This window comes from Vespula vulgaris, chromosome 24, assembly GCF_905475345.1.
Source record: "Vespula vulgaris chromosome 24, iyVesVulg1.1, whole genome shotgun sequence".
NCBI lineage: Eukaryota > Metazoa > Arthropoda > Insecta > Hymenoptera > Vespidae > Vespula > Vespula vulgaris.
In genome coordinates this window covers 2,818,074-2,832,109 of record NC_066609.1, presented here as the reverse complement: position 1 = coordinate 2,832,109, position 14,036 = coordinate 2,818,074, and the positions used below count along the sequence as shown (strand labels likewise).

Sequence of the window (14,036 nt, the reverse complement as noted above, 5' to 3'; positions counted from 1 at the left end):
TCCTTATTCTGAATATATTTCAAAAGAAAGATCATATTAAATTTCTATCAATATATTACAATAATAAGATACTTTTACTATCTTTTACCTTATTTTTATAGTTATTTGCGTTCATCTTGACGAGACATCGAATTTTTTAAATATTACCGCTACCAAACTGTTTTATCTACTGATGTTATGTCAATAACATCTTGTTGAATTTTGTTGAAAAATCCTATTAAACTATGATATGTGTAAAATCTAATGATTCAATTTAATCACGAACACAAATGTAAATATAGGATAAAAATTGACGATTCCTTGATGACACGTCGAATTTATTTCTACTACGTAATTGAAAACAAACTTGATGGCGCTCCTTGTATATTCTGACGTCACATGAAAATACGAGATTATAAAATTCTGAATCATATTTCTTTAATATAAAATCACGTGTTCTATATACTATTCAAATAAGATTCGATTTCTCAAATTTATATACCACATAATATGTCCATATTAATTATATTAATTAAAAAATTATGCGTGGGATGCGACTTTACCGACATCGAACTGCACCAATCAATAATCGAAGTCACTAGCGACCAATTCACACTTATTCCTTCGATATTACAACTTTTCGATTATCGAAGGAGAATCATTTCGATAATCGAAATTGAAAGAATAGATAACGGAATTTTGGACGATGTCAACACCGGGACGAATAAAACTACAATCAAAAAATAAAATTAAAGAAAAGGCAAATAATAATGAATTAATATTCAAACAAAGTAGTAGCATTCATGAACAAAAAAAAATAAAGGAGTTATGGAAGTTTTTAGATTTGCAATGTGATTTGCAGCCCTTTAAGCCATTACAATGTATGTATTGTTTGTTTTAATATTAATTTCTTACAATTTTCCGATATTTTCTCGATAAATCTTTGATGTTGAATCTGAAATAGCAAGAAGCAAATTACCTTTTTATTCCTGTATATGTGATCCTCACAAACAGTTGGAAAAATCCGAAGGATTTGTATCTGATAGTGCTTCCGATTTAAAATTACCGTCTTCGTCCGAAGATGTAAATAAAAAAAGAATTTGGTACCATGGCTTACAATTTTTTCAAAAAATTGGATTAGACAAGGCTGCCCTCTTTAAAGACAAATGTAAATTTTGTTTCGCGGAAAAAGATTTTGAGTGAGTTTACGCACGCGCGCGCACACACGTGTCATTAATTAAATAATTTTATAATCGAATAAAGATTTACGTTTCTAACGTTTATTTCGTTTCACAGGAAATTGAACATGGATTATACCGATGAAGTATCTCAAACATACGATGAATTGCAAGCAGAGATAACATCTTTCGAAAAACGGTTAGCAATTCGTGGAGTCGAAAATTTGAATATTTGGAAAAATTAATCGACGGAATGAACATTTATATGCAAGCAAATTCTTCGTAAAGAAATAGAAGAGTATGTATCTATAAATTATCCATATGAATTCTCGTAATACGTATACACTTAGCAAAATTATTCTAATATTTCATCTATATTGACTCTTATTTCCATGTATATCTATAACACACACAACTTGATTACTCAACATTCGATAAGATAAAATCAAAGTAGAAAGATAAAAGAAACGATAGATGGCCTACAGAGGTTAGGGTTGCATCTACTAAATAAGAAGGAAGAGTGATAGAAAAAGGAAAGGGTTATAGAGAAGAGAGAAAGATAGATAGAAAGAGAATGATGGTGGGTTAAAGAGAGGGAAGTAGAGAAGAGGAGAGGAAAAGCAGTCTCGTTGACGGAGATTCGACGAAGCAGCGATGTTTAATCGGTGTTGGCCCGCATCAGGTTGATCGAGGACCCCCCAGTCGGGTGTTTGAGGACGACGACGGCGACGTGAGGCACACACTGTGGGGTACCGTGGAGCACACCGTTGGGGTGGGAGAGGAAAGGACGCGAGTAAAAGCGAGGAGGGTACCCGGCTAGAGGCTACGCTGTGCCGATGAAGCGAACAATGGAGGCGGGATGCTCATTTGTCTGCGGGTATTGTTGTTCACTCGGCCGGAAACACGAGAGCTCCGTACTCTCTCTCTCTCTCTCTCTCTCTCTCCTTCTCTCTTTTTCTTGCTCCCTCCCCTCTCTTTGTCCTTCATTCTCCATGTCTCTTCCTCTTTTTCTCTATATTTCCTTCATCCTAGTTCTCTTCCTCTTCCTCCTCTTCCTTCTCTTTCTCTCATCATTCGCTAGTTTCATCTCTTTATCTATCTTTCTTTTTCTCAAAAATCACCGCAATTCCTTTTATCATTTCTCGTACTCGTTATACTCTTAAACGGAATGTAATTTATCATATTGAAAACGATATTATAAATATATTCATATTTCTTGATTGTTCGTACTTTGTTACTCGTTTTACTTAACGTTATAGAATTATAACATTATAAGATAAAATTTTTACTTAATAAATTGTATTCGTGTCGTGTATGTATTTAAAAAAATAAAATTGCACATAGCTTGCAATAGAAACCTAAATAGAATTACCCGCAGGCAAATCGTTATAATCGTTCTAATTGCATAGTTGTATAAGTGTCTTTCCGTAAAATGCAAACATGACTCGTCCATTACGTTAATATACAAACATGAACCTCGTTACAATTGAAACTGATTCATGTTTGAATTTCGGTATAATGCGAAAATCATGTTGTTTGGATTGTAGACAATAGACGCAGACGGGATAAAATCAGTTTGGTTGGTTTTAAGTTAGCTCTATAAAACACGTATAAAGACCGTTTGATGTTTTCCCGGTTTTTGGAAAGATTGCGCGTGTACCATTTTTGGAAGTAGTTTAAAGAGCAACGTTGGACAAAGGTGATCGAAAGATCCTTTCGATAGAGAGACGACAGAGGCTCTTCCCTTGTGCGAGTCTGCGTTCGATGACCACCGATGCGGACAGTAGCCATCTTGAAAACAGGGTCCCGTTTCGTGGCTTCTTCTTGGGAAGATGTGCTTGTATTTGTTCGCGTATATATAAGACGAGTGTGCAGAAGAGAACAGGAGAAAGAGAGAAATAGATAGATAGATAGGAAGAGAAAGAAAGAGAGAGATAGAGAAAGAGAAAGAGAGAGAGAGATAGAGAGAGAAAGAGAGGTAGAGTGGACGATGAAACACGGCGAGAGGATGTGGGGGTGCATTCTGGCTCATTGGGCAGATGAACAAATTCGTCACGACGTACCCGTGGATTACGTGCAGGCCCACGTTGGTCCCCCGAACTTCGGGGTCCTGTGCACCGAAGAATGGAAGGAGAAAATCAGGGTGGAGGAGACACGTCCCCTGTCTTATCTTCAATATCGTTCTCTTCCTCTCTCTCTCTCTCTCTCCCCCTCCCCCTCTCTCTCTCCCCCTCTCTCTCTCTCTCCCTCTCGCTCTCCCTCTCCCTCTCTTTGTTTCTCTTTCAAGTTTCCTTCTTAACGGCTCATCGAACACATATCGACTACATTTATATACGCATACCTTGTATGAATTTGTTTGTAAATTACATATCAGGAGATCGAACTTATTCTTATTAGTAGTTTACTACTAATAATTACAGTTTAAACGTGGGCCTACTATAAAAAGAATAAACTTCAAATAAACAATGATGCAATGAACTACATACAGCTTATAATATCAGGTTCGATCCTTTGAAGATCGTTATGTCTTTTAATAACGTTTGGAAAATATGATATCAGACCTTATAGTTGCATTCATTCGCCGGATGTTATTCTTTAATTAATACGTGCCTTATCGATGCTTGTAGATACTTTTTGTTCGCTATACACTGATGCCACACATTGGAACCCAATGCTTTCTTATTCAGCAACATAATCAGAACCTTCGACGAATTCGATCCTTCAAAGAAAGAACGATCGATGATCGGACCTAATTCGAATGAATAGGTATGATATTTGAAATATTTTATTGTAAAAAAAGAAAAGGAAATAACACATCGTGGTTATCACAACAATTTACAAAGACTTAGAGGAGAAGAGGAAATCATTTAGCCTACTTGGACAATTTGTCATGTAAATTCGAACTTAGCATGATTACACGGCTTGACGATCGGCCTCGCAGCGGTTTATGAAGTTAGGCCACGTTGTATTTTCGCTCGAACGATCACGATCGATATTTTGATCCATATATATAGATCCGATGGGATCATGCCAGATGGCCTATGGGATATCGAACGGAGGAGCCCATTATGAGGCCGCTCGAGCATCCGTAATGAAATTAAAAATTAAGAGGGGGAGACAGACCACCGGTCAAAAGATGGACTATAAACCCCATCCAGTTTTATTCGGAACACTTGAAAGAATTTTCCAGGAATACCGATCGTTCCTCTTTTTTGTTTTTATGTATTTTTTCATTATTTTTTTCTCTTTCCTTTTTTTTAGGTACGAACTCCTTTCATCCGTCGAGCTCTTTTTTCTCTTTCGTATTTCATAAAAAGAACTTATTTTGCATATCAAATTTTTTCACGTTTCATCAACTAATTCATGAAGATTGAGGACCTAACATCAACTTCAGTAAATTAAGGAAAATGTGTCTTGCGTATAAGATGAACGGTAGTAGTCGTCTTGTGCGACTCCTCGGTGACTTAGCCAGACGGAACGAATTATTCTAATTCGTTCTGTATTCGGACTGGCGCGTCACTAGGAAACGTCCATTAGGCTCTCTTAGACGTAGCTAACCGGACCTAGACAATGAGTTAATTAGCAAATGGCGATTCTCACCGTATGTAATCACTGAAAGGAGTAATTTATCTTTGGTTCCTCGACTAGAAAACGAGGTAGGTTCCATCCAATACTTTTACTTTATTTTTAAACTTTGTAATTTAACGGTTTAAAGGTAACTTTGAAAAACAATATCAGTCTTTTATTAAAAAGAAAAATTACCTTTACGTGACAATATTAACCTTATGCATTTTAATTGCACTCTAATGTTTTTTCTTTTTTTTTGGAAAAGGTTGTCTAATTCAGAAAAAGAAGACAAAAAAAAAGAAAAATGCAATAAGCGAGAAGTTTGGTCACGTCGTCGTTATGTTCGAGAGAGGAAGTGGACGACGGGTGGAGGGTCGAGGGACAAGTTAAAGTATTAAGTAGCCGTCGCTGCGTCCGCTGTCAGTCTCCGCTCTAATTAATTGTAATTGACGGCCGCGCGAAGCCTCGCACATTGCTCGCACTGTCCTCCCTCTACATCTCCTCCACCACCTTCTACTCGTTGAGCACCATGTCGTACTGCATAATCGTCCCTAGGAGACCTTCTTTCTCACTCTTTCTCTCTCCCTCTCCCTCTTGTATATTTAAAAATCTTTCCTAGATCATCAAGGGAAAAAAAAGCTTCAGCGATATTGAAATTCTTATCAATATGATCGATCAATATCTCTTTAGGATTTCTTTGTTAAATAATATCTTAAAATTTATTATAGTTAAAGATTGTTGAATGTACTCTGAAGCTTTTTACTTATTTGAAGGAATTCTCGATAGGAAATCCCTCCAAGACATTAGAAAGAAGTCCTTTTTGCATCGATGGCAAAAAAGAAGCAAATGATGTAACCGCTCGCCCAATTTGCATGATTAGTACTGGCCCTCTTTTTTCTCCGCTTCGGTTAGCCGGTTCGCATCAACGGGCCACGCGCTAGATACTTGGATTCTCACGGTACGTACGCCAATTGGAGTCAACTCATCTAAATACTCTCGTACTACCCACCATTGTCGTTTTCTACAAGCGAGTACAGACCTATTATGTAACTCCGGCCAACGTGTCGACAAATTTGCCCTGCATTCATCAATTTGTACTATAGTCTCGTAAATTCCACGTTCGGAATTTTTCATTTATCTGGGACATTCTATTTTAGGGGTACAAGCGATTGTATCGATTGGGGTGTAAGAGAATGTATGTTGATAATAAGAAAAAACGAAGAGAAAAAGAACCAGCTAGAAAAATGAACGTGGATGCCTGTAACTCTATAGTCTAGGAAACACTAGGTAAATGTGTAACAAACGTGGATTTCTTTCGGAGACGGTTGTTTCTCAACGGCAAAGGAAGTTGGAAAAAAATTCGAGGCGAGGTGTACGGGAAAGGGAGGAGAGTGAGTTGGACCACGTGGAGTACGATTTCAGTGGTTGACACGCACGCGATATGGCGCCTGGCGATGCACACAGCATTAATAGCACCTGCAAGTACAAACGTACTGTAAAAACATGTACCTGCATAGGTGACTCTTTCTCTCTCTCTTTGTCTCTCTTTTTCTTTCCTTGCATACATAGTCATTTGCATTCTTCAACTGTGTCTATAGGACAGAATATTTTTTGCGAGTTTCATGGATGTACACGTAACGCATGCAATCCGGACACATAGAGAAAAATACACACAAACGTACGTGAGCGCGCGTGCGTCTATGTGTCTGTGTATATATATGCGCGACCGACGAAACGGAGCTTCAACGTAATGATATGGTTTTCGGTTTCTGTATTGAAATACGATTCTCAGTGGGGTAGGTCACGCCGCGCTAACACCCAGAATGTGTTTGTACTTACGAACGTATACATACATGTACATAACGCAGCTATATCATCGGCGTGTTAGTATAAATGTTGTAATTTATCCATAAAAAAATAATGTCCTTCGATTTTTATTCGATTTTCTATTAAAATGGAAAATCCGTACGAGGTCGAAGCTTCTATTCATTCGTCCCTAAGATGGACGCGATTCGATCGGTAATAATCGTTTGTATTATTTATCAAGAAACGAAAGAAAATATTTGGAATTCAAAGTACTAAATGTAGAGAAAATGAATAAATGGAGATATTCCGTAACGATTAGAAGGATTAATAGTCGAGAAAATTGTCTATTATGAAGAAAAATATGCCGCTTAATATCAGCATACTTGCAAATAGTCTAATCTATATCCATGGATCAGGTGGTAAGTGCCATCATCACGTTACAAAGTTGTCCTTTCGACGGTTACGAGGCAACGAGTACTGGTGCAACGCTTTAATTCTTGTCTAGGATTACGAGCAGCCAACGATCGACTCTCGATAGTCATTCACCTGACACTTCGACTTAAGTGCTCCTTATCCTCGTGTATACTTTCTTTCGTTCGTTTAGAGATATTTTTTCATTCAACTCATTGCTTTTTTTTCAGATCACATATGATTATGCGTATGATAAAAAAGCTATCATCTTTATATGAGATACATACATACAAAACTTGAGTATATTTCTATTTAGAAACGTGAAGCATCCATGCCGTTTTTGACGGTACATCAGTAATATATCTTATTATATAAATTATCAGCAGGAAATAAATAAAATAACATTTGTATCTCTACGTATTAGATTGATCCGTCTAAAGGATTATCATAAGTCTATCGAAACGTCAACTCTTATCGGATAATTTCTTGTAAAGCGGTATAAGTCTACGTCAACGACAATCGAATAGAAGACTCACCCCTAAAGCGAAGGGTACCGCGTGGCCGCCCTTCTAACCTCGACAAAGTGACGTGTCCCATTGGACGACGTCTCGACCAATCGTGCTAACGAAATTCCATGGTGTCTACTGGCGTTAGGGGAGGGAACTGAAAGGAGAGACCTTCGACATATGTTTCATGGATTATACTATGTACGACTCAATTTATGCGATCCTATATAACAATGGAGGCTGAAAACTATCTAATATGAAATGATATTGAAACGGGTTTCTATTTTTTCGATAAATAATATAATTCAGTAATAATAATACCAAACTCATTTAGTACTAGTTTGTAAAACTGTCTCCTTTCTATAAACAAACTTATTATCCTTTTTGTATTTTTAATATTATAGATGAACGATCATGGAATTTCGTTGTGACGTTAACGAAAAGGTGCAAGAAGGACTAACTCAAAGTCGAACGATCGGAACGTCGAGTAGACTATTCGAGGGTGTACTCAAGTGTACGCACGAAGGGTTCTCGTTCTTATCTCCTGTATACATCGCTATATAAAAGCGATTTTAGGCTGTAGGAATTCGATTCATAAATGTCAAGGATCAAAACGAACGGTTCTTTACTAGTTCTCGCCTTCATTGTCCTACACCCTCCCTATCGTATACGTGAAAATCATCGTGTATCACCGATGGTGTCTGGTGTATTATAGAATGGCGCGTGTGCGAGAGGGAAAGAAAGAAAAAAAAGAAAAGAAAAAGAGAGAAAGAAAGAAAGAGAAAAAGGGCTGCGAGCTCGAAGGGTTTTATCTACCGATTCGATCGGTAGTTACTTAGCACTTCTCCGACGCTCGTTCGATCCTTATCGGAAGCTCGCGAGCCGGCCCTGCCCCCCTAGTTGCCCCGTTAATTTATTGCGGGACCCTGCGGAAAAGGGCTGACGGCTCCACTGCATCTGCATCTTCCTCCATCCCTTTCCATGGTTCACCGTCATCCAGACGTACATCGGAAGGTCTACCGACCTTACCCACCACGACGTTCTTTCTCTCTCTCTCTCGCTCGAGATAGATAGTACCGATAAGGTAACAAAAATAAATTAATTATTATAAGGAATTTTTCTATTTCTAAGAACAGCAGAAAAAAAGTTGATGTCGTTATTAATAATTTTCTTATGAAATTCGTATAGTATTTTTTTTTCTCTTTTATTATTCTAATTTCTTTCAAATACAACCGTACAGTTTCTAACGTACATCATCAACCGACAGATTGGCTGATTCTATTATGGCGGAAGCATCGAACGGGGTCCAATTATTTGCGAGATTCGATTACAAAATACAACAAGGCGTTTTACGCGGGGAGAAGGAGGAGAAGGAAAGCGTGGAGAAGAAACAACGTATATAAGAGAGGGCTGCGATGGTGGTGGCAGTGGCGGCGGAGACGCACTCGGAGGGATGTGTAAGGTGACACCTCTCGGACAGGTCTGGCTTCTCGTCAAGAACCCGTCCGAGATAATCATATTCATAATTCGCGAGTTCGCGGAACATTCTACGTGCACCGAGGTGAGGAAGAATGTCCGCGGCGGAAGGTGACAGATATCTTGACTTCCATGCCGACACGCTAGAACGCACTGTCTTTGTAAACTAATTTTATCTTTCTTAGATACTTCACGTAGCTTTAAAAACGAACATTAGATACGCATAACTCTAAGTACCTAAAACAGAAATAAACAAAGGACAAAGGAAAGTTCTTTTTCAAAGATATATATATACACATACGTGTGCGTATATATCCGCATATATATACGCGTGTATGTATATGTATATGTATATATGTAGGGTTTTTTTGCAATAAATCTTGTGTAATCGAAAGGAATAATTGAAATGATTATTTGTAGGGACAATTGTATAGTAGACGAAGGTAAGAGACAGTGACAGAATAGAATGATGATGGGGCCAAAGAGTAGAAGAACCCAGGAGTAAGGCCCAGGCGTACTCCAGCTCGTCTACCTACCACGTGTAGACTCGAAGAGAAAAAGAGGCACGTTGAAGAGATGGTATAGAGAAGGGATAGAGAAGAGGACCGAGGGTAGGTACGGAGAAGGGACACGCGTGATCGTGGCGTCGTGCGTGCATGCACTCATACCTATGCTTAAAGGGATCCGACCGCGTGTGGGTCCGTGGATAGGAGAACGTGTGGATGTTCCAGGCGGGGCCCTGGATGAGATGTAACCCGACACTGAGATGCCCTCCCTTCTCTTCTGACCGACAGAATCCCCCCTCACTCTCTCTCTTTCTCTCTCTCTCTCTCTCTCTCTCTCTACTCGACAACGTTTTCTTCTTCCTTCGCTCGTATCCTCACGTCCCAAACTAAATCATAACCGTATTATGCCCCTCGACAATGGGACCCGCTCCACTATACGGCGAAAGCCGCCTCTAATCTGCCACTACGTAGACGTCTTGCTTTCCTTCCTCTATCTCCTTCCTTCGTCTCTTTCTTTTTCTTTTCTTTCCCTCTTTTTTCGCCTTCGTATATTTTCGGCTATCATTTAAGTCTGTAGATAAAAGTGGATAAAAGTACATAAAACACTCGATCTAAATTGAAAGATGTTCTTAAATTCGATCATTACGCTCCGTTAATAATTGTTATTAATTCTCTTCTTAAACAATGTTAAGGTCCGTTATGAAAGAAACTATAGTAACGTGGTTCTATGAAAGTGAAAATCAAAAGGAGAAGAGGGACCAATAAAAGCAGCAGCAGGTACCCAAAAAGAGAGACCAGGCTCGCGGCAAAACGTCGGAGACGGAATTTAAAATTCACAAATTAGTCCGTCCATTACACTCTCGATCTAATCAGGTCGGCTGATCTCGGTGGACCACCCTCCTACCCGCGAACGGGTCTCCCTTTCCTTTCTCCTTCTCCAACCATCTAAATACTAACTTTCTTTCTTCGTCGTCCCGTTCTCGTCGACCTGGTGCACCTCGTTCACGACGAGAACGCGCTTCCTGGAAAGCGTGGGTGCTTCCACCGAGCGGACAGGATCAGGATCTAGGCGTCCACAAATCATAATGTGACTTTAGAGATCTTACGTAGAGATCCTTCCTTCCATATCTCTTGTTCTTTCTTGGTTTTTTGTTAATTTCCCTACTCCTAAAGGACCTTCTTCCGTGATCTATTTTCTCTAACACGTATATTTTAACTTCTATTTTATTGACTCTTCCTTGTCTTTTCTAGGATCAATGAGAGAACATGCGAAATTTAAGGAAGAACTATCGAGCATACATATGCATGTACTGTACGTATGTATATCCTATGCTGGAAGAGAGGCCCTTCGTGCTCGTTTCTAATGGCTCAGGGATTTCCTTACACACAAAAGCCAGTGGAAGAGAGTGACTGATCGTCGCGGGCACCGCGAATAAATTACGTGGCAGCCTATGCGGCTGCATAAATTAATTTTAGCTGGACTGCCCATAAATATTTCCCCCTTCGAAATCATACATTCTCCTCTCCTTGCCTGCCGTCTCGTCTCTCTTCTTCGCCTTCTCCTCCTGTCCTCGCCTGACCGAGTCGAGGTGTGTTCTTCGTGATCCACTGTGTACGTCCTGTAAACTGTAATTTACGTCGATAGCGAATCAAGTTTCTTACATCGATCAAGAATCATTATTGGATGAATCTATGATCAAATAGTAAAGAACAGCTTAAGCGTTGCTCAAAGTGGGTATCATCATTTTCTATATTCGTTCCAATATATAACGTTTATTCTTGCAAACGAGAAATACGAACAGATGGAGTCTCTTTACCATTGTTAAATTCACATAAATTTCCCACGTCATTCCTACTTGAATACCTCGTCGTTACCAAACCCTGATGATCGTATTGTAAATAACAGAATCTCTTGAAAATTGTACAACTTTTAATATCAAACGATCTATCTCATTCATACTATTACTCTCGAGCGGTCATTGCTAATCTACAAATAATTACATGGACGAATAACTATGTAATTATTAATTAATAATTAATAATCACGTAGATCATGAAAAGAGAAAAACAAAAATTATAACTTGTATCCTAGCTTTTACAACGTAAACTTTTCTATTATTTTTAAATTACGCGCAACGAAGGGCATGCGATGTCGAATTTTCTAAGGAAAAGTAAGGCGTTATTCCGTGTTCAAAGGCACGAAGGTATTCCTATTATAAATGGCATGTAATCGTTGAAAAGCAAAAGGTGACGAGCGATCCGCTTTTCTATCTTCTGTTGGTGTACTTCGCTAACAAGTAGCCATTGTCAGGACCGCGTCAAGATGCTACTTGACGGTATACCCTTCGAATGGACCCTCTTCAGAGAAGACCGTATGAGGTAGAACAAACCAGAGAAACCTTCCTTCTCTTCCTTCTTTTTTTTTCACAAGCATATACCACTTCAGGATAACTATACTACTTCTCTCCCTCTTTCTTTCTTTCTTTCTTTCTTTATCGTGGTCCAGTAAGAAAGAAGGCGAGACATACATATGCAGACTCTTGCGTACAGTTTATCGTGGTACGTGTATGCGTGAGAAACACGTACGAGGAATCTGTGCTACCCTCCGTGGGGTCCAGAGGCTTAACTTTACGATCTCTAGAAATCCCTTCGGGGCTTATGGTCCCGCGCTACGAAGCTAATAGAACCAAAATTATAACAGGCCGATGAGCATGCGTCGACTGCTCTTATTCCGCCTGGCTGGCGGTCACGAACAGAAAATCAAGACGGATACTGAAAAGACACGGAGAGACAGACAGACGGACAGACAGAGAAAGAGAGAAAGTAAATGTAACGATCAAAAGTTCAAGTTTAACTTTTAAACACTTATCTTGATTATTATCAACTATTTTTCCATAATAGAAAAGTGTTATATATTTTGTTTCTAATTTCATATAGAATTATTGAAAGATAATGCTTCGACTCTCCTCTTTTTTCTTTTTTTTTTATCAAAGCCTTCGCTGATATTTGTTCGTCACTTTGTTCAAAAATTTCAAAGATAAACGACAACGACACGACGACAATGACGAAAAGACATATAAGAAAAGGAATTGAGATCGACACAAAGGGGAATGAATAGGAACTACTAGTGGAAGAAGGCAGATGCTCGTTTTCAGGATCGGAAAGCGAAGAGATGAACAAAGAATACCAACAAACACACGCGGCCCGTACGTTCTTTACCGGGCAAATATATATCGCGGCACACAAAGAGACGAGAGAGAGACGACGACCAGTTTTTATCTATCATCGCTGATCGCTGATACAACTAATAGAACTAGACCGGTGCTCGTTTTGAAATAATTACCGGCACCTATCGTTTCCTCTATCTTTTTCTTTCTTTCTTTCTTTCTTCCTCCTCTACACTTTCTTTTTTATTTTTTCTATCTCTTTTTTCTCTTTTCGCTTTTCTTTTTTTTTCCCTTTCCTAGCTAGTCTTGTTCAGGTAGTTGACGAGAAAAAACAAGGGCAGAGGCATGCTTTCTCCCTTTGTCGGTCGAGAGAAAAAGAGAAGCTGTTGAGAAAAGGTTCTCTCTACGTTCTCCTCACCTCCCTCTTCTCGTTAAAAAAAGATGATAATAATAATTCTAATCTAAATACGACGATTAAACCGCTTCTCGATGATCGAGTAAATCATTTTTCAAGGATTAGAAATATGTGATGTTATATATCAACGTGGCACATATGTGAACGTAGATAATATTTTCTTTTTATTCGTAGATAATATTTTTTTTTAAATAACATCAACTTACTTGTTATTATTACAGTACGATCGTACATCGATGGATCTTTTATCTCTTGTTTTTTTTCATTTATTTATTTTTTTTTTCTTTATATTCTCGTCTTTTTTCATACTTTTCTTATTCTTATTTTCATTCTTTCTTCCTCTCTCATTCTCTCTCTCTCTCTCTCTCTCTCAATCTCACTTCATTCTCTTTTATTCTTCAGATATATACTCATTTTCACGCCAGCATACGCACATCACACGTACAATACACACTCATTGTGTTCTCCTACCTGCCGCCCCCTCCTTTCTCCTCTATTCCTTCATAGTTGTGCAATTTTTTTTTATTTATATTATTTGTCCGTTCGAAAATACACGGAATCAATCGTCTAAGTGTATGTCTCTCTCTCTTTTGCAACCGTAAGTATTATTTATGACACATTTGTTCTGTTGCCTTCTTTCATTTTTCTTTCCGACTTCTTTCATATATTATACATATGTCTAGATTATATATGTGTATATATATATATATATATATATATATATGATATATATATATATATACACATAGTATATTGCGTGCGCAAATGTGTGTTTTCATGTTTTGTGCAAGAGTAATGTACAATACACAACGTCATACTCTAGAATCTCTAAGATAGAAATTAATCTGTAGCTTTGGTCGAATCGTAGCATTTTTATTTGTACAAATTTAAATATGTGTATATATATTTTTATTTATTTATTTACTTTATTTATTTATTTATTTATCTAATCTATTTACTTATGTATAGACGTTTTGGACTAAAGTCTAAAAAGATTTCGTCGAAAGAATGAGAGCTCTGCCGTA

The 14,036-nt window shown here is 38.2% G+C and overlaps 1 protein-coding gene across 4 annotated transcripts; it reads left to right on the top strand.

The window, feature by feature from the left end:
• The first annotated feature begins 548 nt into the window (after nucleotides 1–548).
• Nucleotides 549–2,318, top strand: LOC127072069 (uncharacterized). Of its 4 annotated transcripts, XM_051012155.1 has the most exons (5): nucleotides 549–860; nucleotides 944–1,178; nucleotides 1,276–1,455; nucleotides 1,597–1,737; nucleotides 1,840–2,318. In XM_051012155.1, the coding sequence occupies exons 1-3, from the start codon at nucleotides 686–688 to the stop codon at nucleotides 1,400–1,402; spliced, it is 537 nt and encodes a 178-aa protein (XP_050868112.1). In that variant the 5' UTR covers nucleotides 549–685; the 3' UTR covers nucleotides 1,403–1,455; nucleotides 1,597–1,737; nucleotides 1,840–2,318. The 4 variants fall into 4 exon arrangements, 3 of the variants coding, with proteins under 3 accessions (XP_050868112.1, XP_050868113.1, XP_050868111.1); XR_007785309.1 differs by having other exon boundaries at nucleotides 994–1,178; nucleotides 1,597–2,318; XM_051012156.1 differs by lacking the exon at nucleotides 1,597–1,737.
• Nucleotides 2,319–14,036: the final 11,718 nt, after the last annotated feature.